Source organism: Meleagris gallopavo, chromosome 1 (genome assembly GCF_905368555.1).
Source record: "Meleagris gallopavo chromosome 1, MGAL_WU_HG_1.1, whole genome shotgun sequence".
NCBI classification, from domain to species: Eukaryota; Metazoa; Chordata; class Aves; order Galliformes; family Phasianidae; genus Meleagris; species Meleagris gallopavo.
In genome coordinates this window covers 119,386,275-119,410,080 of record NC_139404.1, presented here as the reverse complement: position 1 = coordinate 119,410,080, position 23,806 = coordinate 119,386,275, and the positions used below count along the sequence as shown (strand labels likewise).

Below are 23,806 nucleotides of genomic sequence, written 5' to 3'. Positions count from 1 at the left end.
GCGCCGCTCGGCCGTCCCTTCAAAGCGGTGACGAACGCGCCTCGGAGCGTTAATCGGCACCGGGAGGCGGAGCAGAGCCGGGAGCAGGGAGGGAGCCGCTCTCCCGCCGCCACCAGCCCGCGATAAAGCTCTTCGCCCCGCAACCGCGCTGCAAGCCTCAGCGGCCTCCCGCCGACCCGCGAGGTGCATCGGTGCGCCACTCAGACTACATCTCCCAGAACTCCTCACGGCGGATCCGACGGCTGCTCCGGGTATGCCGTGCTCGGCCCCGGGCGCGGAGCATGCCGGGAAGCGCAGTCCGCTCGCCTCGGGGAGCCTCATCGCTGCCGGGAGAGAGAGCCGCGCTCGGGCCGGGAGGGAGTAGGGAGGGCGCGAGCCTCCCACGTGAGGCGGAGGACGGCGCGGCGATTGGCTGTAGGCGGAAAAGGGGCAGGCGTCCCGGAGAGCTTCCGGTGCGCTCGGCCGGGCAGCTTGTTTGGATGCTGCCGTCACATCATGGCGACGCGCGGAGCGGAGGCAGCGCGGGGAGGAGGCAGCGGCGGCGGCGGCGCGGCGGGACGAAACCGGCGCCACAGTCAGGGCCGGGGAGGCGAGGAGGCGGTGGCGGGCGCCAGCGGCAGCCCGGAGGTGAGAGCGGCGCGGCGGGGGGCGCTCGGTTCTGCCCCCGCCGGCTCGCGGCGCCTCGCTCTCCGGCCCCACGCGGCCTCCGCGCTCCGCGGCGCTCGGGCCGTGGGGACGGTGCCTCTCTCGGAAGGCCGCGCTTCTCTGGGGGGCGCCGCGCCGGGCTCGCGGGGCGGGGTTTCTTGGCGCCCCCCCCGGCGGTTCCGCGGGTGGGGGCGGGGCGCCGCCTCCCCGCGCACGGGGGCCGCTGGCAGCACGTGGCGGGGCCGGTACCGGGTCGGAGGCTGTACCCGCCGCTCCTTGCCCGGAGATGTTTGCTCGGAAGGGGTGTGCGGCTGTGGTCCGCGAGGAGGCAGGTGGCGTGCTTAGCCTTGCCCTCGTTATCGGAATTCGCAGCATCGCTTAATTCGCACGGCGGTACGGAGTAGAATTCAACCCCCTTGAAACATAGCAGGGAGTATCGGGTAATTTCCACTTCGAGTATCTTTCAAGAACTGAAAATCGTCCGACGGTCTCTTGCAGGTGTATTCTCCCTGCTGGAGCGTCTTTCTTTGTATGTTCCCTGTGCCGTGCTTTCTTGGGATTTAAGAACTTGTCCACCAACTTTCTGCAGAAGCGCAGACGACAGAAAAACAACTAAGTTTAGAGTAAGGAGGAAGTGAAGCATGTCTGTGGGAAGTGATTCACGCTGTATTTACTTTTTTTTTTTTAATTAACACTTGTCTTAGGTGCGTGCATTAAAAAGCACTAGTGACATGTGCAGCAGCATGCCCTGCACAGTTTGCATATAGGACTTGGGTTTCAGCACTGAGAATTTTGCTAGAGTTACAGGAAGTGTTTTCTCATGTTGGTTTTGTTGTTGTTTTTTTGTTTGTTTGTTTTAATCAAAATAGTGCTTTCAGAGCACCGGAGGAAAAGAATACAAATGCTCTTTTGTGGTAAATCAACATTGAGGCCCTGCAGCGTGTCCAGAGAAGGGTAACAAAGCTCTGGGGGTCTGGAGCACAAGTCGTATGGGGAGCAGCTGAGGGAACTGGGATTGTTCAGTCTGGAGAAGAGGAGGCTCAGGGGAGACCTTATTGCTCTCTACAACTGCCTGAAAGGAGGCTGTGGTGAGGTGGGGGTTGGCCTCTTCTCCCAGGTAACATCAGTAGGGTGAGAGGGAATGGCTTCAAGTTGTGCCAGGAGGTTCAGGTTGCATATAGGGAAGAATTTCTTTTCAGAAAGATTGGTGAAGCAGTGGCACAGGCTGTCCAGGCTGGTGGTGGAGTCACCATCCCCGGAGGTGCTCAAGAAATGTGTAGACATGACACTAAGGGACATGGTCAGTGGGCATGGTGTGATGGCTTGGTGGTTGAACTAGGTGACCTTAGACATCTTCTTCCAATCTTAGTGATTGTATGAAATACAAAAGCTATTTTTGAAAGCAGGAATTCTGTGTGTCAAGGCCACTGAGAGAAAATGCAGGAAGAATGGAAAGGGCACCAAAACAAGGACCTTGAGCAGAGGTATGAGAAAATCTAAGTGCCTGAGTCAATATTAAAGGCTTGAATGTAAGGCCAACAGCACTAGTAACATAGTACTTCTAATATTATGAAGAGAAAATATTGTTCAAGCAGTTGTTTCTTAACGTTCCTTCTGCTGTGCTGGGACACCTCACCTTGCAGTGATGATGAGTAACACTGAGGAGGAGGCCTCAGTCCAATGTTCCGAAAGCAGATAAAGGAGTGCTGAGAGCATCACTCTGAGTGTAATGACAGGGCAGGGTGAAGTGCTTGTTGGAAATGACTTTAAGACCTCACAGCTGAGATCCCAGTTCAGAGGGGAAGCCGCCTCAGAGGCCATCGTTCTTCTCAGAAAGTTGTAATTGAACTGCATGCCTAATTAGGTCAGGCTATTTAGTCAGGACATAGCATACAGAAGTATGACATGGAGAAGCAAACTTAATAAACTAGTCTTGTGGTCACAAGAGCACCTGGATGCTAGACCAGTGGATGAAAGTGCACGTGTTCTAAAATTCAAGCTACAGTTCTGTGGCATACCAAAAAAGTTAATTTTTCTTAGACAAAAAAAAAAAAAACCATGAATAAAAAAATACAACCAAAAGTGACTTTAAAGTGATTTTTAGCGCAGTACAGTTATGTTAACTGAAGTTGTCTTGAGTATCTGTGGTGAGCAGAAATCTATTATATGTATTTTCAAATCGAGTTTTGGTGTGTTAGCAAGTAAAAGTAAAATGCTGGGATGGTAGAAGCCTAAAGCTTGTTCTGCTCTGTAAACCCTTAGGATAAAGTGATATACTTCTTGGCACAACATTTTAATGTAATTGGTTGGTTATGTACGTATGTTCTTCCTGAAGCTTATGGGATGTTTTTGAAAAGCATTAACAGCTCTGAAGGCAGTGGTTGTAAAGGCCTTCTTACAGTATGGACAATCCATTGCTATGGAGAATGTAGGAAATGCTTTGGTTGTTTATTTTTTTTAGGGTGTTTTGCTAACGTTTAGGAGAAACAGGAAGTTATGACGGCTACTAATTAGGATCTGTTATTAAGAGGTACAGAGATGCAAAGTATAGGTAGTTTAGTACCCAGCAGTATGCACAGTGTATTTTTGGATAGAACAACATGGTATTTCATAGATACTGGAACAGAAAAGGATCTGCCCACATTATGTTTGGCCATGGTAGGATAGGCTCTGTGTAGGCCTTCTCATGTAGGGAATGTTACTGCAGTGGCAACATAGGATTTGACATAGAATAACACTGGCTTAATGCCTTGTGATCATAGGCAGTTTCATAAGTAGGGTGCCTGTCTTTGTGCTCTCACCTTTTAGGTGCGAAGCAAGGTAGAGTCTTTCTGATACACACCTGTTTGATCAAGGCATGAGTTGAGAGAACAGAGCAGGCTACTGACCTGAAACTTTGGGGTTTTTGAGCAGGAGTGCTCTTATGAATAGTATTCCTGCAGGCATCCTCAAGCTGCCTGACCCTGTTTTAAATGGCTTAAAAATGGTTGTGCTTATTCTGAAATATCAGTGTCTTGTAATAACTGGATCCACAGCTACATACGTAGCAGGTATTTTTCTTGTAATAGAGAAGTTTTAAATTTTGCTAAATACTCTTGAGATAATGCAGTATAAAGTGCTGCATCTGCTGTGCAGGATGTTCTTCTCTTACTGAAAGTCTTTTTAGGTACGTTACGATCTTATTCAGGTCTGTTAAATTATAATCCATGTATTGTTAAATCTGCTTGGAAGCTGGCTGTAACCTGAGTGACCACGGTAGCAGCTGAAAATGTAGTAGTAATTTCAGTAGCTGGGTTTTGGTGGGGTGGCTTTGTTTTGTTTTTATGCAGTCAGTACTGAATCAGCACTATTATACAATGCGCTGTTGGAAGTGCTCTGTTCTGGCTGGAATGTTAAACTGAGAAGTTCACTCGTCTGATTAACATGAATTTTGGAGGGAAAGAGGTAATGGTTTGGGTTGTTCTGTCCATTCCTTCAGTAAGAGGGACAATTTTAGCAATACTTATACAGTGTAGACAATAACATTCTCAACGTGGTGGTTGTTATTGATGTACTTCGACCAAATCTGAAATTATCTGTAGTTTGTGTCTGAAGAGCAGTTTAAAAAGGCTGCTGCAGATCTAAAGCATGCATGTCCAACTCCCAAGTCTTATGTTTTCATTGTGTTTTTTTTAATATAAAAATATTAGAAGTTTTTTAACTTACATGCATGAACTATATAATGTATTTTATATGTGGCCCAACATGATTCCTCTTCTCTCGGTGTGGCCCAAGCAAGCCAAAATGTTTGAAGTGACAGCTTGCAATGCTGAAGTGAAAATGTTAATCATTATCAGGAGGTCATCTAGCTGTTAGCATTTGTGGCACCTGTCAGGCAGTAATAGACTCCTCAGTGCTTAAAATGAAAAATAAACACTTTCTAATTTAGGTTAAACGCATTAGAGTTTTACTACGTTGCCTCATTGCTGTCAGTCCTACTAGGATTTATGAATGGCAATTGGATGGGATTTGATCCTGTTTCTTAGTTAGTCTTCTATGCTATCCATCAAGTTGTTGGTATTGCTGCTAGAATCCTTTCTCTAACCTATTCTAGCCCATGATCACCAGTTCCTAATTATATTTAAGCCAAGAAAATTGAATATTAATACCAAAATGGTCTCCTGCCATGTTGTGCTTTAGTTTTGGATGGAGCAGGATTGCTTGTCAGTAAGATTCAATTTGTTCCACATTCATTGGAAAGCCAAGAATCCAAGAAAAGGTTGAAAAGCTAAATAGTTGCTTTCTTTCATTACTGGAAATGTAGTGCTATTATTTTGAAGTCTGTTTGAAATGTACAGGGCACATGCACACAAATCTTGATCCTCAGTTTTTTGGTGGGTGACTGCTACCTTCTCTGCTAGACTTGGGAGAATGAATCTGATGTTCTGAAATTCCTCATGGTTTTTTTTCCTCGTCCAAGAACAGAGAAGCTCCTGCAGTTGAGAAATTATTATTGTCAGTAAAGAATTGGACTGACACCTAATTTGACTTCTAGAAAAAGCTCTGCTGAATTAATGAGGTGGTGGTATTCGCTTAGCAAATCTGCCAGATGCTTTGGAATGTGCGTATAAACGCCAGCTCAGAAATGAGGGATATATAAGGTACTGTGGCAGTTTGCTAGCGGAGTGGGTGTTTTTCAGTCCCTGGCCACGTAAGTGCCCATGCCAGTAACTTTTCACTTTTCCTCAGAAAAGGAGGAGTTTTCATGGGTGAAAATAGCTTCTTGTGGATGCCTTCTTGCTGACGGTGCTCTAGAATTGCAGGAGTCCATGCTACCTGCGCTTCTGTGGTTAGGATGAGGTATTTTTGGCTCAGTTCCTCACACTCTGGCTGTGATCAAGCCGACCTTTTTTTAGCGTCTCTCGCGTCTTGGCTGATTTCCAGCCATCGCGAGCTCTTCTGTGCTGTTGGCAGAACGGCCTATTGCTGTGCAGTGAACTGGGCCGAGGGACTGATCTGGCTATAAACTTTGTTCGAACAAGTTGCACAAACGCTGCTCTCAGCACAACAGGGAGATAGTCTGAAAGAGGGGAAGGAGCAGTGATTGCAAGAGCGCTGCCTGGGCGCTGCTGCTGCTCGCTGTGTGCCAGCCAGGCCTACCCGCTGCCTGTTGGAGCACTTGGCGCTTCTGCGCTCCGCTTTCTAAAAGAAATTCCTGAGTCTCTTCATGAATTTCAGAAAGCCTGAAAATGCTGCCTCTGCTCCGAAACTCTTGAGGTTGGGGCAGGTTTCTCCTATTGCTTGCCAGGCTTCTGAGGGTCAGGGGGGTTAGGAATCTGAGCTAGAAGCTGACATCCTGCGTAATGGGGGAAAAACAGCACATTTCAGCTGTTGTTGGTACTGCGGTTCTGCCTCAGTTTCATGCTCTGAACTTTCCTGCTTTGCCAGTGTAACGTGAGCCCTGTAGTACTCTGTATTCAGCTTCTGGGCAAATTGTGTTTCGTAAAGAAGCCCTGTGCTCTGTTTTCAACCATTTGTACAAAATTCATTTTGCAGAGTTTGAATGAGCTGTTGTACGTGTTTCATATCTCATACTGTTTTTAGGAAGAAGCTCTCGTTTGCTGAACTTGGAGTAGTGAGCCTTTCCCATGCAAAGGAGGTCTCATGGCTTAAGACAATCTAAGGAAAGAATGTGTTTTAGAGCTCTAAGAAAAACATTGGGATTGGTTATTGATTACAGCAATTCTCTCCATGTATTACCATTAGAAGCTTTCATCAAGCGCATTGTCTGGCATGACTGGAAGAAGATAAAGCTGCAGTGTGTTTGTTCCATAAAGCAGGTGCTTTCTACACTTTTAGAGAGCAAGGCAAAGTGAAAATCTTTGATAAGTCGGCAGTTGCTTCTTAATGTCTGTACAGATTATTTACATTTGCAAAACTTATTGTCCTTCCTGAAATGTACTGCTTTAATTCCATCTTCACAAGAATGAATTTACCTTGAGATAAGGTCTAATGTAGAGGACCTGCTTTGACTGTAGTGAACAACTAAGCTCTCATGCATGTTTCTTTAATGATTTCAAATTACTTCCAAGCCTGCTGAAGAAAATGGGATTTGAACTGTATCTTGAAGTATTTTATTAGTGTTGGCTGTGTTCCTTTGATGTTGGCTACTTCCTTTTGAACAGGAAGATGGTCCATCCATGCAGAATGTACAACCCAGTGCCAATTCCTGGTTTTAGACATTAACATTATTTTTAACAGTAAAACACAATCTGAAATTAATTTGTGCTTAAACATCACTCTGCACATAAACAAGACCTGGTTCTGTAACTACTTGCACTGTAACTTTTAAAGCTTTTGGGGATGATTTAATGGGGGCAAATTTCAATATTTTGAAAATGAATGTGCTCCTACTCCTGTTTATCATTCTTGTTAGACAAGTTCTCTCCAATCATAAGTTGACAGTCACGTATGATTGAAGTAGGTTAAGCTCTTATCCTTAAATGTATTTCTATGAATTTCTTGACCTTTCTTTTGGTACAGCTCTTGAATGATTTTAAAACTGCTATCTTTCAGTTCTCTGAGCCTCGTATGTAATAAAGCGGTACTTAATCATGAGACATCCTTATTTCAATTTCTAGATCCTATTTTTCCATGTACTTAATATCTCCTATACTTAGTGTTGATTTTGTGAGATACACTTTTTAAGAAGTATTATGGAAAAATGTTTTCAGTTAAGTCTGAGTGATTTAACAACTCAGATGATGTCACATTTGTTTTGGAGCTTCACAAGCATATCTCCATGTAGATATTTTTGCGATGACAGTGTACTGAAATTGTTGATAGTAGGAAAAGTAGTATTTTGGACTGTTGTGCTGTTTTCTTCATTGTTCCTTAGGCTTATTCTGTTTACGTTTATTTATATATGGCAGTAAGTATCACCTTGATCAACATGAATAACAGTGGACTTTTACTTTTTTTTTTTTTTTGTCCATGCCACATAGAAGTGGAAGTTTCCATTTTAAATACACTGCTTGACTGTTGATCTCTGCTTTTTCCTTTCGCTTCTGAAGTTGGTTGTTGGTGCAATGGAAGAAGCTGGATCCCAAGAGACGGGAATGAATAACCAGGATCAGCTGATGAACAGCAGGTGCAATGAATTGTCTAACACAGTGTTACAGCATGCGCAGCCCAACTGTGATGGCCTGGAAAACACGGACACATTGGAAGGAACTGAGTATATTACAAAGAACAGAAAGCTCCTGGGGTCCACGTGCTGCTCTCAGGAGTCTCGTGAGGAGACTCCTGGGAGAGAGGAAGCCCGTACCGATCCACCTGATGGCCAACAAGATCCAGAGAGCGAAAAGCACAAAGAGAAAACTTTAGGTGTGTTCTATCTCATCTTTATTTTGTAACCAGAACCACTTAGAGTACTTTTCTAAGGACAACAGAATGTATACTTTTACTTAGGAAAAAACAGTTCTTAATGCATATGTAAGAGTCCCTCTGCTGATATTGCTGTTTTTACAGCAGTTGTTTTTTTTTTTTTTTTCTCTGTCATTACTAATTTGCTTTTTAACTTCCTGGTTGTTGGATTAATTTTTAAATTTGTGATTGCAGTCTTTAATGCTCTCACTGCTGGTATTTGAATTCCAAAGGCATATTAAAAGCACTTTTGTGAATATCTTTTAGTAGCTAAACTTCAACCTTTTAAATTAATTCAACTTTTTCTTTCCTATTGTAAGTCAAACAAAAATATTTTTGTAGTTTTAAGATTGAAGTAACTTTTGCTATCCAAGTTGTGTAATGGCATATAGTCAAGTAAAATGATTCGTACTGTGATGACTTCCCATTGTGCAGCTCTCAAACCAGAGAACAACTTAAGTCACACTAGTTTCCTGCACTTCTGCATTTTACTTTTAAAGACAAGCTGCTTTTCTGGTAAGTTTTTTTCTCCTCAATAAGGTTGTCTTTCCTTCTTTTAATAGGAAAAGAAGTACTATTATTAATGCAAGCTTTGAACACACTTTCTACTCCAGAGGAAAAGTTGGCAGCTTTGTGCAAAAAGTATGCTGATCTGGTAAGTAATTTGTAAAGATAGCAAGAGTTATTCATGTGTTAACCGTGGAATGCAAGAACTTCTAATACAGGATGGTTAATGATTTTGAATGTTTCACAGTGTTAGCAGGCAGAAATGAACACACAGGCTTCTCATGAATATTGCTCCAGCAGAGCTTGTGTTTAGTCTTTTCATTTCTGCAAGACTGTCTAAAACTAAAGAAAAACTAGATTATAACTTTTTGACAACCTGATACTGAATCATAACACTGGGATTAACAGAAAGATTTTTCTTATGGAAGAAAGTATTTTCCTAGGTAATGTCTGCATTTTAGCAAAAAGGGAAAGAACATACTTTGCCAAGGATTTAAAATAAATTAGTTCTGCTTAACTCCTTAGAGATTGAAGGTAGGGCTGGAAGGTGTAATTTTGCTCTGTGATCATACACGCGGATTTCTTCAGTAACAGACCAAAAAGGCAGAACATGTGTCATGGTTTCATGAGAGCACAATCAGTTACTGATCGTAGGGTGCATTCTGACTCTAAATGACAGACAGGACAACTTAATCTCTAAAGTAATTGATGGCAAAATTGGGTGGGTTATTGGGTCATAAGTTGTTTTTTGGAATGTTTCTGGAGATGAAAAATGCTGCACTTATTCATCTTGTGATGGGGACAGCCAAGAATGGAAATAACACCTGTATGTTTTTTTTCCACCATATTTGTAGCTACAAAATGAAAGTAAAAGCAAATGACTGAATAGCTTGAAAAAACACAAGGCTTGCTTTCTCTTGTTGTCAGATGTAGTATGTGTGGAAACATTTCTGAAAATGGCTGCATAATAAACATAATGGCTGCACAACATGACATAACTCTTCTGAAGTAATCTTTTTTTCTTTTGAGAATATCACTGTCTGCAGAGCTTTGCTAATGAGCTAGTACAAAAACTTTCTAGTCACAGAAGCAATAACTATTTAAGAATACATGTAGGTTAGCTCTTTTTTTTTTTTTTTTTTCCCAAATCCAGAGTCCTCCCCGGAGGTCTGATATGTTTTTGCTTGGCTTTTTCTTGGTCTCACGTGTGTGTTCTTGTTCACGTGAGTGAACACTTCAAAACTAACAACTTCTCTAAGAAATCACTTTCCTCTAAATGAGAAACAATAACCATTCTGTAGTACAACTCAAGGATATTGAGAGAAAATACAATAAATGTGTTGGATTTTGTAAACAATTGTTTGTGCATGTGGTGCCTTTTCTATTTAAGCAGACAGCTCTCATGTCAAGTCAGAGATGATGGCCTGCATGAGGACCTAGGTTAGGATGAATTCCATAATTCTTCTGTGAGAAAACAGTCTGCACCGTTCTTATTTTTTGAGTTTTCTTGTTGAAGGAAAGTTGTTTAACTAATTGAGGAACTGCTAGACTAAATGATAATCAGTTCCTTCAAGAAGCTTGGCGATCAGGACAGACCTGTTCAGGTCGTGACTTTTTTTTTTTTAACCTCTTATGGGAGAGGATCCACAGTCTATTGTTAGAATCCCCAACCTAGGGAACCAGTTGCTCTCCCTAGCAGTTCTCAGCATCATGGGACGTTGGGTGGGAGCTCATACAGATGTAGCAGTAGTTTAGTGTTAGTATTTAGTGGTGCCCTGTTCCCCTTAGATTCATTTTGATTTGGTTGTGCTCCTTTTAAGATGCATTCTTTCCTTCATGATCATGGTGGTGAACCACTGGCATAGGTGTCAGATTTAATGCCAGCAGAGGTTTGAACTGACAGTTTATGACAGTGCACCTACAATGCTTGTTTTCTTTTTTTAAAGATTCATCATCTTTAAAGCTCACTGTCAGGTTTTTCAGTGGTGTCTCATGAAAAGGACTGTACAATAAAGGTAGGAATGCCACTCTCCTGGCAAAAGATCTTCCACAATTTTTTTTCCTATTTTGGAATCTATCAGAAGATCAGTTTGTGACGTAGGAAGGTTTGCATCCTTGGTGATATGTCTCACTGGCATACTTTTACAGGCCTGAAGTTTCATAGGCATCCAGACAGTAGAGCCACTTAAAGTGTTTTTTTTCTGTCCAACCAAGAAAAGGGCTTTTTATATTTGCGTATCAAAATATTACCTTAAAGTTACTTTGCTCCAGACTAGGTGAAATACAGATTTTATTTGCTGCTTTGTGGTGATCCTTAACTTTATTCTTTCTTCTGTGCTTTAGCATTATTTTGAGCTCTTTCAGAAAACCGTTGTTGTATTCCATCATGGTGATGTTCCTGAATGCCAGCCTTCTCTTCCTGTGGTGTCCTGAGGCTGAGGCACTGATAAGGAGCAGTATTCCCCTTAATATTGTTACTACCTTTACAATAGATCAAACCCTAAATATTATGGTTTCTTGGGGAGCCCAAAAGTCAAATGCAATGGAACTTGCTCTTGACTTTAATTTGCTGGATGTTCATAGAGTAGATTTTGAAGTCTGCCCTGATGCAAAGTTTAGCAATGTCAGCTACCATCCAAATAGTATAAAGAAAATTATTTTAAAAGTTTTTTTCACATGGTTGAGGCTACAGATCTTCTAAGTCAATAAAGCCTGGGCTATGCAGCTTTAATAATGTTTGACTTGATTTGTGTCAGGGCTGCTGGTTGAGTCTGTTCCTTTCTGAAGTAACTTAGCATTTTACAAAATGTTATGAACTGCTTCTTGCTTCAGGAGGAACACCTGCTGACAAGAACACAGTTTCATGGTTTTCTTCTTTTTGATGTTAAAAACAAGGCATGCTGGATAAACAGTTGTGTGTAATTTACAGATAAGAGCAGAAAGAACTGTGGCTTGCTGAAATGCCAGTTTCAGCTTTTAATTCTATCTGCTGCATCCTCCTTTTTCACGGCCAGTCCTGCCCCTGTAGTCGAACACAAGCTGATAGCCCACGGTCAGTAGGTCTGTGGTCCATGTTCAATTGTCAAGTTGGAATGTGTGTATTTTCCTCTTCTGTCCTTATGTATTTAGAGAAGGATGCTGGGTGTTTCTTTAAGAATAGTGGTAGGGGTTCAAATAATGAAATTATTTGATTTCTTTGCTTTCATCTGAAATGTTTACATGTTCAGTCTGCTTTTGTAGATGCATAGAGATAACCTTGGCTATATTTATTTCATAAATGCACTCTAATGTTAGTTGGAAGAGAGCCGGAATGTTCAAAAGCAGATGAAGATACTGCAGAAAAAGCAAGCACAAGTTGTGAAGGAGAAAGTCCACTTGCAGAGTGAGCATAGCAAGGCCATTTTGGCACGCAGCAAACTGGAATCTCTCTGTCGGGAGCTTCAGCGTCATAACAAGACCTTAAAGGTTAGTCTGTTGACATAAATTACGATGCATGGTGGTGAAAATCCCACTTACTGATCATTGCTTAAAATTAAGCCTGCTGCTTTTTGCTTACTGCTTCATCCCGTGTTTATATTATTTATGTCTGTATATGTCAAATAGCACGTGACGTAAGTGTACCTGATTTTTAAGGTAAAGAACATGAGGGTAGTTCAGCTGGCTTTGAACTATTCTCTGAACTGGTTGATAGGTCATATTACTTGCACTCTGTGGTCTTGTCATGTTTATTTCTGGGAGCAGTAGTGATGACTGCTGAAAAAAATAGCACAACTGAAATAGCGACATGAAATGTCAATGTGTCAGGAAAGAAAAGAGGCTTAATTATGTCAGAATACAGTTGCTAGGAGTAAAATGGAAGAGCATGAGATTCTTATCTGTAGTCAGCATAGAAAATTGCATTACAGTGTCAATTCTGTTTTTAACATTTAGGTAATTCTTATTCTTGTGAGGGTATTCATGCAGTATCTTGAAATGCCAATAAGAATGAGGTTCTCAAAAGGCTTTGGAACTTCCAGATACTGCATATGGATAGATCGGTATAATATTACAATTGTGGTATTAACAATTTAGAACTTGAAACTGTACAGAAGTGAATTACTGCCATCATTTCTGACTAAAAAAATATGGAAAAGGCACACGGTCTGGCTTGAGCATCATTACTTTCTAATAATTTCTCATAAAAGGAAGAAAACATCCAGCAAGCACGTGAAGAGGAGGAAAGGCGAAAAGAAGCAACTGCACACTTCCAGATTACTCTGAATGAAATTCAGACTCAACTGGAGCAACATGATATACATAATGCCAAGCTCCGTCAGGAAAATATTGAGCTGGGGGAAAAACTGAAAAAGCTCATTGAGCAGTATGCCTTGCGAGAAGAGGTACTTACATTGTGCTTCTGATGGGATTCTGTTAGTTCTTTATAAGGATTCAGTAATTATTTCAAGGGGACCAAAACCCTACTACTTTACACCCACCATATATATAACTTTAAAAATATTCTTTTTACTTCACTGCCTTGAAAAGTGATGTGGTTGTTTGGCTCACTGTCTGCCATTCCTGTGGTTTTGCATCCCTGTGTTCAAAGTGCATCATAAACAGTGTTACACTGTCAAGGTCCTCAAACAAGTAAGTTGTCTGGAGATAATGGAGACTTTCTTTGTCGTTGGAATTATTTAGAACAACCTGATCACTTTGAAGCTGTCTCTAGTTTTGGAGGGCGTTTGGACTAAACAACTTACAAAAGTTATTTTCAACATGAGTACGCATTAATATTAAATTCCTTGAAAGTGCAGTTTCACATTGTATTGTGAGAGGAAACAGTAGTCATTCTCTATCTTATTTCTGTTAGTTCATTAAGATTCTTTTTCTACAAGCTACATTGTAGCTCTTGTTGTTAGTGTTGAATCATCCTAAGCTATATTGCCTTAAGAATATATTTGGACTGGAGATATGGAAATGACTGTGTTTTAACACTGAGCTAGCTTTAATTATAATAAACACAAACTAACCAGTCTAAGCACCGTTAGTTCTTAGTTGGCACAGGAGAGCTGGAATATGGCTTTTTTTTTTTTTCCTAATCTGGATCAGTGAGAAAATTCACTGTAGATCCAGTTCCTGATCTTTTATGATCATGGAATATTTATATAAATATATAAAATGAGATAACTGGGGGAAGACCGAAGGTAGCAAGTTACTTCGTGCAACTCTATGCTTGGAATTAAGGCTGTGTAATTGTTCATTGTTTTGAGGAGTTTTATCAGCCTAGTCTATTTGCAAATCCTTCTTGTTTTGAGCTTTTTTGAATTTCTTGGGACTAGAGCTTGTAGAAGAAATGTTCAAAGTAATATAAAAGCTTTCTAAGAAAGAGCAGATTGCTATAGCATATCTAAAAATGTGCAAAGTGGTGACGCTATTTTAATGATTATAAAGTATACTTCTAACTTAGGCTTCTATAAAATACAAAAAAAAAAGTGTAGTTCTAGGGGACAGAGGGAAAGAATGCATTTTAAAACCATTGTTTGCTGCTCTTTCACATCAAACTTCTCAAGAATGTTTCTCCCCCATACACGTACATATATGTACCTTTGACCTGTGTACAGTTTATCTTTGACTAAAGGTTTTTTTTTTCCTCTAGCATATTGATAAAGTGTTCAAGCATAAAGAACTGCAGCAGCAACTTGTGGATGCCAAACTCCAGCAAACTACCCAACTTATTAAAGAAGCAGAGGAGAAACATCAGCGGGAAAGAGAGTTTGTAAGTGAATTCTGTGTATGTTAAAAAGGAAATGTCAGCACACCAAAACAGACTTATCATGATTTAAAGCAAAGGCAGCAAACACTGAACTACTGGAAATGTATTTTGAAAGTTAGAATAGCTTTTCAGCATCAAAACTGAGGTGTAATGATGTGTACAATATTAATGTCCATGTACACAGGCAAGTAGTACTACTGTTTGCATTTACTTAGTAAATGGGCTCGATACCACTTAGATTTATCCTAGATTTGATAATGTTTTGTTCTGAAACATCACAGGTACTTCCTTGCTGTCGTGTGGTTATAAGTTCAGTTTCTATGCTATTGGGTGTAACAAAAGCAGAATAAAATGTACGCTTGTCAGAGCATCTGTCCCCAAAACTATGCCTGATATTTCACTTCTATATTGGTAATTAGGAGTTATCATAGAATCACAAGGTTGGAAATGACCTGTAAGATCATCTAGTCCAACCATCTTCTCACTACCACTGCTACCACAAGCTATTAAACCATATCTCGCAGCTCCTCATCCAGGCACCTCTTGAACACTGCCAGGGACAGTGACTCCACCACCTCCCTGGGCAGCCATTCCAGTGCCTGACCGCTCTCTGAGAGAAGAAGTTTTTCCTCATGTCTAACCCAAACCTCCACTGGTACAACTTGTGGCCGTTTCCTCAGGTCCTGTTCGTTGCCCGGGAGAAGAGAGCAAAGCCCTCCTCATCACAGCCTCCCTTCAGGAAGTTGTAGAGTGCAATGAGGTCTCCCCTGAGCCTCCTCTTCTCCAGATTCCAGTTTCCTTGCAGTCTCTCAATAAGTTAGCTTTCAATTAAAAACAAGTCTTATAAGTTTGTTGCTGTCTTTTAATGGAGCTTTCAGAAGAAGTAAGGCTTTTGCCTAGACAATCTTAAAATGATCATCCAGTGTTAGACTGCATACACTATTAAAAAATAAGTTTGGAATCTGAAGCTGATAAAAATCGATTTAAAGATAAATGTACAGAATGCTCTCAAATTGACACAATTGGTTTGAACTGATCTGTAAAGGTACTATTAATGCCTGGAGAAGTGGAGGTGGAAAATAAGTTACAGAAGTTTAAAAAGAGGTATAAGTTATGTATAGATCACTAACGAAGTACTTGTATAATTTTAGTAGATCAATTTTGCTACCAAAATAGAAACAAATAACATGCTGTTATCTAAAAAAAGTCTCAGCGGAATAGTTTCTGTATGCCAACACATGCTTTTAAGTTGTGTATATATGTTGAGGTATGGTTATAATTAAAGAACAGAAAAAAAACCCCACAAAACAACAATAAAATGTGCACATGTGAGGAAATGTCATTGAATGGCCCTTAGATGATATTAATCTTCGTTCATTTTCATCATAGGTGAAGTTCTTTAAGCTACTCTTAGGCATATTTTCCTTACGTGCTTTTTTTTCTCTTTTTTTTTAGCTGCTAAAAGAAGCTACTGAGTCCAGACACAAATGTGAACAGATGAAGCAACAGGAAGCCCAGCTGAAGCAGCAGGTATTTTTAAAAGTGGAATACTCTTTGATAACAGGTTTTCCAAAATAAAAATATTGAGAGTTTTATGACTGTAGTGAAATGTAACACAACTCATGGAAAAAAAAAAATACATCTTATCGTTCAGCAGCTACAATGTTGGATTTTTTTGTGTGTGAAAAATACTTGATGTTTTCATTGAATGTTAAATTTTATTTTTGCCAGGTAACTTCTCAGTAGCGTATTACATAGCATAAACTGCAGAGATTAGACATTCACTAGTTGCTGCCAAATTCCTTTGTGGAGTACTAGATGCTAAACAATAAGACACTGGAGTTGCTGTTCTTTTAAATTAACAGCAGTATAATACAGTGTATTCTTTGTGGTTATTTACTGTTCTTTGCCCATTTTGAAACTGCTCCCTTCCAAGGGTATTTTATCATTTTTGTAGCTTTTCAGAGACACCCTTGTGACTCTTCATGTAGAGTAGCCTGTGGATTTTTAGTCATGTGGGCTTTAAGATTTGTTCTTTACTGTTTCCATTCCATGCTGCTGTGGGGCAATGGAAGCAAGAATTGTTTTGTTTATCCTCATAGTTATTAAAAGATTTTAACCTAAAGCTGAGCGTGCACAGAAAACACTATCTTTAGTTGTTTACTTGCTGAAAGTGGGGAGATGGGCCACAGTTTTTGTACTACTGTTCTGGATCATTTGCAGTCATTGCCTACATCTGAGCTCAGCCCACAAGGCAAGGGGACGTGGTAGGTTCAGCTAAAATTGCAGCATCTGAGAAGCAGCAGATAGGGCTTTCACTATAGGCTTCTTATTGCTTCAATTTCCAGTTTTCTGTTCAGTCTCCTGGCAAGCTGTTTCATGACCATTTTTTCCCCTGTATTCTATCTTTTTTTTCCAAGCAGTTAGATTTGAATTGTATGTATGTGTGTAGTTAAAATATATGTGCATATCACCACTAGCATTGGCCTTGCCTGGAGGAATCTGGACATCAATGTTTGTTTTGGTTGTTTTTTTGTTTTTTTTTTTTTTTTTTTGCTGTTTGTTCCCAAATAGTTTTCTTTAAATGTAGTATTTTGTTTTTTATCTGCAAATAAGTTACCTTCTATTTAAAATCCCACTGCCTTTTTTTTTTTTTTTCTTTTTATAGTAACAGTGGGTGTACTCATAGCTTTCTGTGGTCAGCAAATGTTGTTGTAGAATTAGATGAGCTAGGAAGTTCAGTTACATTAAAGGCATAGAGTCATAATCCACAGGTCAAAAGTGAGACATTTCTTTTATGAATTTTTCTTTCTGTTTTTTTTTTTTTGAGGAAAACGTAGTATGTGTGCCCTAAATGTTATGGTCATATAACCACTGAAGCAACCAGTTATCTCAGTTCTTACTCTTAAGATAAAAAGCTACTAGTAAATGGTCTTGGCATTTGGAACTTCTGTATTCTCCAAACATAATTACATGCTCATAACAGTGCATTTTTTGCTTTATGCTTCATGTTAAAACCTTTTGGGAAAAATTATGCTTGTTAATTTACTTTGCTGGTCCTTATGACTGACCTTGTGGTTCAGGGCAAGAAGTTTTTCTATAACTGAATATTAATGCTCTTCAGTTATTAAACTAGGGCTTTTCATGATTGAATGAATGTCTTGTCAATATTCACTTCCCATAATTTTTGTTCACTGGTCTGATTTTGTAGGTTATGAATATATATCTTGAATTCTGGATTCAGCCATGTTTATTTTGTCCCAGCCTTGGTTGTTAGCTTTGGCTGGTTAAAGTGGAACAGTACGTCTGTTCTGAGCTTAATTTTGCTTACCATGTGCTGAATTTCCTCCATACTGAAGTCCATAGGTTGGGTTTTGGGGATTTTTTTTCTCAGTGGGGAAGCAAATGTTTTGGCAATGACTAAATACAGTGAAACACTTGAAACATTTAATTAAACACTAGATCCCTTTATTTATCTCTTTAGAATATTACTCTCGTGTATAACTTGAATGGCATGTTTTTAGAAAGTCTCTGCATGTTCCTCAGAAGAAAATTGCAGGATAGTATCAGAGAGAGTTTTCAAATAAATAACAAAATCATCATCTATGTTCATTTTCCCTTGTACCTTAATGAATATTTCTGTATTTGCATGCAGCTGTTATTAATGTTCCTGCCCTTTTACCAACAGCTTTCTCTTTACATGGATAAATTTGAGGAATTCCAGACTACCATGGCAAAAAGTAATGAACTGTTTACAACTTTCAGGCAAGAAATGGAGAAGGTATTTATAGGATTACTTAGAGAATCAGAAAGAATAATATAAAAATGCATGCTGTTAGTCCTATGCATTGTAGATCTCAAAATAGTGTTCACTTTCTGAAAATGTGTGTTATGTTGAGGGGATAAGGATTTGTCGTATCATGAAAGAGCAATGAATAATGTTGTTCTGTGGTGGAATTGTTTTTTAATGTGGCTGAGTCCCAGTGTCAGTTTTATGAAAGACGTGCACTGCAGGTTTGGTCTGCTGTGCTTACGTTTTTAACTTCTTTCATTGAGAATTTCATTAGCTGCTCTCGGTGGTTAGTAACCTGTTTCCTTTTAGGGAATCAGGCATGTTTTCTTTGAAGCAGGCACAGTATTTGTAGGGTTACTTTTGTGCAAAAATACTTTTCTATAAAATAATTTGTTCAAACCAGACTTGGAAAGTAATATTATGAAGAGTCAAATTATTTGTTTGTCTACTTACCTATATTGCAAAACAAGCTGCCGAAGTAAGTCTTGTATTCTTTTGTAGATGACTAAGAAGATCAAGAAACTGGAAAAAGAAACTATAGTGTGGCGTACAAAATGGGAGAACAACAACAAGGCTCTTTTGCAAATGGCTGAAGAGGTAATTATTTGTATTTTTTAAGCAGCAATATTGCTACACTGCAGTCTGTTCTATAGAACTTAATATGTTTCAGTATTAGATAGGAGAAACTACAGCCTCCTCTTGGATTGTCTCCCCAGAGTTCTGGTGTGTAATGGTACAGTACTGTTCTCCACAAATAGTGGAAAATAAGTTTGGATTTAGATGATAACTTTTCATCGTGCGCACACAAAAAAAAAAAAGCCAACAAAGCATCATCTTTCCTTGCTCACTTTTGCCCACCTTGCCCATGATTGGTTGGATACTGTGTATGATGAAACCATGCATGTTGAGTGGATTGACAGTATTTTAATATGCTAAACAAAGTTCAGTCAGTGCTGCAGTGGAGATTCATTCTAAATACGTAAAATCCACCTGAAAGAAATGATCTCTAGTAAGGAATTATTTATTTTCCTCCACTGCTGCTGTTTTTGCTGTCATGAGGTGCCATTACTTAACTGCGTTCTAGCAGGAGAGGAGCTGTTCATACAGACATAAGCATACTGTTCTTAGTTTTTCTTGTTTACTTCTGAATTCCATCTTAAATGTGTTACATATATCCAACAGTTCAGTAAGATCATCCCTAATTGCTGTATAGGTTCTGCTATAAGACTTTATCTTTCTCCCTTCTTTTAAGGAGATAATTAGAGAGCTATGAATATGGTACTTTCTGACCTGGGTTCTGCTGCTGAATCATAGACTTAATCATAGAATTGCTCAGGTTGGAAAAGACCCTAAAGATCATCAAGTCCAACCACAGCCTAACCATAATACCCTAACTCTAACATCCCTCCACTAAATCATGTCCCTGAGCACCACATCCAAACAAACCAAAACGGTTTTTAAACACATCCAGGGATGGTGACTCAACCACCTCCCTGACTTCCCACTTACATTCCCTTATTTTCCCATTGTTATCAGTATTTGGGTTGATTGATAGCTCTGTGAGACTTCATCTTAGCTGATAACTCAGCCCTTAATTAACACTGTGTAATTAGATTGGTCTTGTTAAGTTTCAAGAAGTATCTGTTATCACTCTTGGAAAAACCACCTGTAGTGGAGTGTCAGGTATTCTCATGTAGGATTTGATTTCTGTTCCTCAGAAAACAGTAAGAGATAAAGAATACAAGGGCTTTCAGATAAAACTGGAGCGTTTGGAGAAGCTATGCAGGGCCCTTCAGACAGAAAGGAACGAGCTGAATGAGAAGGTGGAAGTCCTTAAGGAGCAAGTTTCTCTCAGAGAAGCAGATGTGGATCTAGCTGTGCAGGTGTTGCAGTCCTGTACACTCAATTCCCACGAGGAGCTGGAAAGTCCCACTGACACAGAAGCAGGAATCCAGCCCAACGTTGAATCACACGCAGCAAATCGTTCCGAAAAGACTGTCTTGACAAGTCCTGTTCCTGGCACTGAATCTGTAGACTAAAATGAAGTGTAAACACTGTATTGAGAGATATATTTTGTGTATAACTTTCTCTGTTGGTGGTAACTATTGGTTTTGTGGTGAAAATTTTCTTACTTTTTCTACCATATCTGTATTTTCTTAGAACTACTGGACTTATGTGGTACAGGAAGCTGCATAGCAGCTTTAAATAGCTTAAACTATAAATTTTCCACAACTGTGTTGCACATCTGCCTCATTTTTTAAAAGAAAATATTTTTCCATAAAAGGATGCATGTGCATTTCCTCCCCATGGCACGAATCACTGTCACTGAAGACTGTGCAGGTAGAACATCGTTAAGGGGAAGTAGTGACAAAGTGTCACTTTTTGCTTTAAGGAAAGGCATTCTGGTTTTGTTCATTGAGTTGTCACTCGATATACTAAAGATTACCATTTTTCCTAAATTCATCTATACGAGGATGTCTAATGGCCAGTAAAAGTGTCAGCTTTCCCCTCTTGTATGTTTTCATACATAATGAATGAAAAAGGTCCAGAATACAGTAAAATGTACCTTTAAGGGATTTTATATACTTTGTGGTATGGGGAAAAAAAACAAAACAAAACAGCTTTGAAAAATGTTAACTTGCAGCTGGTGAAACAGGGTGTACAACTTCTTTTCAGACTTCTCAGGGTTGTGTTGTAAAGGTTATTTTGGACTGTCTGCCCTACCTGTGAACGTGGTAAATTCAAATGTGTGAGAAAATGTACAGCAAGGTGGTGGAGTGGGGTTTTGCAGTTGGGTATCCTGATGCACAGAAGTTGGTCTCATTCTTTCCCCCTTAGCTGCAGTGTGTCCCTAACATACATGATTATGCTGCCTAGAGAAATCCAGTGTTGTCTGGACGCATCTCTGTGGATTATCAGAAGAGCTGTGAAAAAAAAAAAAAAAACAACATATACTGCCTGAAGTGTAGAAGACATAAGCCTCCACCATACAGGGGTTTTAATAGCTGTGTATGCACTGCATGTAAGCATATGCTGTTGTAACTGAACATATCCATTCGAGTACATCTCCTGAAGCGTACGTGGAGGATCTTGCACTCTCAACCTGGATGCTGTACCAGTTGGCGGAGTGCCTCCCCAGTTAGGTTATCTGGGAGGGATGGGATAGTACTTCAGATGGTTACGGTAACATGCCACGAGCAAAGTTTCCTTGTGAAGCTTCAACCATTGAGGCTTTTCCTTTTAAAAAGAAAAAAAAAAAAAAAACCAAGCCAACATATATCCATATTTTGACTTTTCTGAGAGAAACTAGGACCAACACTTCCTATTGCAAGGTAATGCGTGAAATAATTACGCGCTGCCCTTAACTTTAGTTCATGTGTATGTACCGTCTAGTTTGGGTTGCTGTTGTAAGGATGATGAAAATGTGTAGCCTTTTCTGGTACTTAAAGTTCTTTGCACTTACTTGGGAGGGGGTTTCTGAATCAAGCACATCTCTCAATGAGCTTCCCACCCTTGTTGCCCTTAACAGTTTAGTGGCTAAATTACTTGAATGTTCAGGCTGCACTGAGCTCCTGATCCTTTTTCTGTAGTGATGTACATTGAAATAATGTAGCTGTCTCTTAAAGAGAGTAAGGTTGTATAAGGCCTGATAAATGTGTTGTAGCTCATACCACTGAGAGGAGCTGTGTGAAACTGACATTTCTTACCTGGTGGAGCAAACGGGAGGCTGGCGGTGTCGTGGATGTGTGCAGGCTTTGTGCTTGTGGCCCAACAGGAATGAAAGAAGGTAGCAGTGAGTGGGTAGGTTGGACTCAGAGCTTTGAAATGTTAATCATGCTGACCGTAAGGCTTAAACATACTGGGAAGAAGTATTTCAGACTTTGATTCTACAAAGCAAGTCATCGAAATCACAACTGTTTAAACAAGAGTTGGTGCAAAAACTGGTTTTCAGTGAACACTAAGCGTGAGTTGATTTTTTTCCTGAGGGAAAGTGAAAACCTTTGTATCTGATGCATCATACCCTTGGCAAGATGGGATGTGCAGTTTTCTATTTTTACAGTTTATTATTTGGGCATTTGTATCTTCTAACATCCTTTCTATAGTGCTTGTTCTATGTGGAGGCAAGAGTAGATTTTGGACCCTTCTGCAAGAATACTTTAAAGGGCTTCTAGAGACACGACAGATATATAGAACAGCAATATATTTGTTACCTACCTAATTTGTAAATGAAGCAGAATGCCCCCAAGAAAAAGCTTTTAAAATGGGGATATCCTTTTTGTACCCATAATGTACCCCCATTGCACCAACTTTTCATTTGGCTAAGTTGAGCTGTACTTTGCTTCCTGAAACCAGTCAGTACCTTTTCTTGCATTGTTTAAAGAGTGTTGTTTTAAAACAAAACATACAAATTTATATTAAGGGATGAGCTCAGCATTCTGCCATACAGCAGGCTCTTGCACTGCCAGTCTGCAGCCAAGTTGGCTCCAGTAGGGTTTTAAGTAAACTCGTGTTAATGCCTTTCTTCCACTACCACGGACTGTTTAATCGGGGCTGGAAATGGATGTAGCCTGAAATACGTGTGTCTGGTCGTCAAAACTCTGGCCTGACTGATGGTTTCACCATGATTAAACTGCGAAAAAGCTGCATTACACTGATGCAAGACCTAATTATGTGTATGTGTACACAAGGAAGTTAGGGCTGTAGCTGATGTTTTGTCCTTTCTTTCATTATACTTACACCTGGTTACGTTACAGTTCAATTCTCAGGTGTTGCAGAAAATCTACCTCTTTGAACTGTAGATGGAAATAACTGTGAAAAAAAGTGATGCAGAAATCTAGTTTGTGCTAAACACACTGCTTTATTTTTACAACCCATGTCTGCTTTCATGAGGATAAAATGATGAATGAACAGGCAGTCTTTGTTTTGCTTTTCAAAAACATTTTGTAGAGATTTTTCACTAATGTGAATCTGAAATTTTATCTACTCAATTCTGTATAGATTAAGTAAATAAGTATGCTTAATATATTGGACTCTGGGTTCTTCTTTACCATCACATGCGTGCTTCATGGGGGAGCTTGAGGTGTGGCTGGAGCTGGCATCAGCTTGGCAACAGGGACAGAAACGTGGTCCCTCTACTGGCTGGGTCAGGCTACACCACTCACTTTCACAGCAGCCACCCCCAGCCTCTCTTCGGTATCTATATGTCAAATCAAAACCGCACTCAGAGAACACGTTCACTCCTACTTCCTGCACATCCCACACCAACGCAAAGCAGCCAGCAGGTCTCAAGGTAAATGCTGAAGAATGCTGTTCTCTTCTGTACTGGAAGGTGGATGATAATAACCTGCTGCAGATAATGACCAAAAGACATGCCTGGGAGGGCACGTGCTGGAAGGAAGTCAGCTTATGGTGGTAGATAGAAGAGCATCTTCCTGAAAAACAAACTCCTGAATTGCATTCTTTCTTCCAAGTACCGCTGCTTGTAAGAAAGGGACACATTAAGCTGCTAGATCCAAGAACATCCAAAATACAGCAGACCACCATAAGTTGTATCAAAACTCCTTCCTGTTCAAATCTCCCCTTAAAAATGTGAATATTCACCTTAAATAGCAGATTTTTGTAAGTGAATGGCTAATGGTGGGCTGACTTTGGGGCAGCAGCTTAAGCACCCACACAGCTGCTTACTTGCTCTCCCTCACAGCATT

At 40.2% G+C, this 23,806-nt stretch overlaps 1 protein-coding gene across 1 annotated transcript; it reads left to right on the top strand.

Annotated features, from left to right (window-relative positions):
- The first annotated feature begins 430 nt into the window (after positions 1-430).
- On the top strand, positions 431-23,124 carry TXLNG (taxilin gamma). The gene is made up of 10 exons (XM_085211544.1): positions 431-627; positions 7,698-8,010; positions 8,613-8,704; positions 11,851-12,021; positions 12,741-12,935; positions 14,192-14,311; positions 15,764-15,838; positions 17,997-18,089; positions 18,603-18,698; positions 19,820-23,124. Exons 1-10 carry the CDS (start codon positions 496-498, stop codon positions 20,138-20,140), a joined length of 1,608 nt encoding a protein of 535 aa, XP_085067670.1. The 5' UTR covers positions 431-495; the 3' UTR covers positions 20,141-23,124.
- Positions 23,125-23,806: the final 682 nt, after the last annotated feature.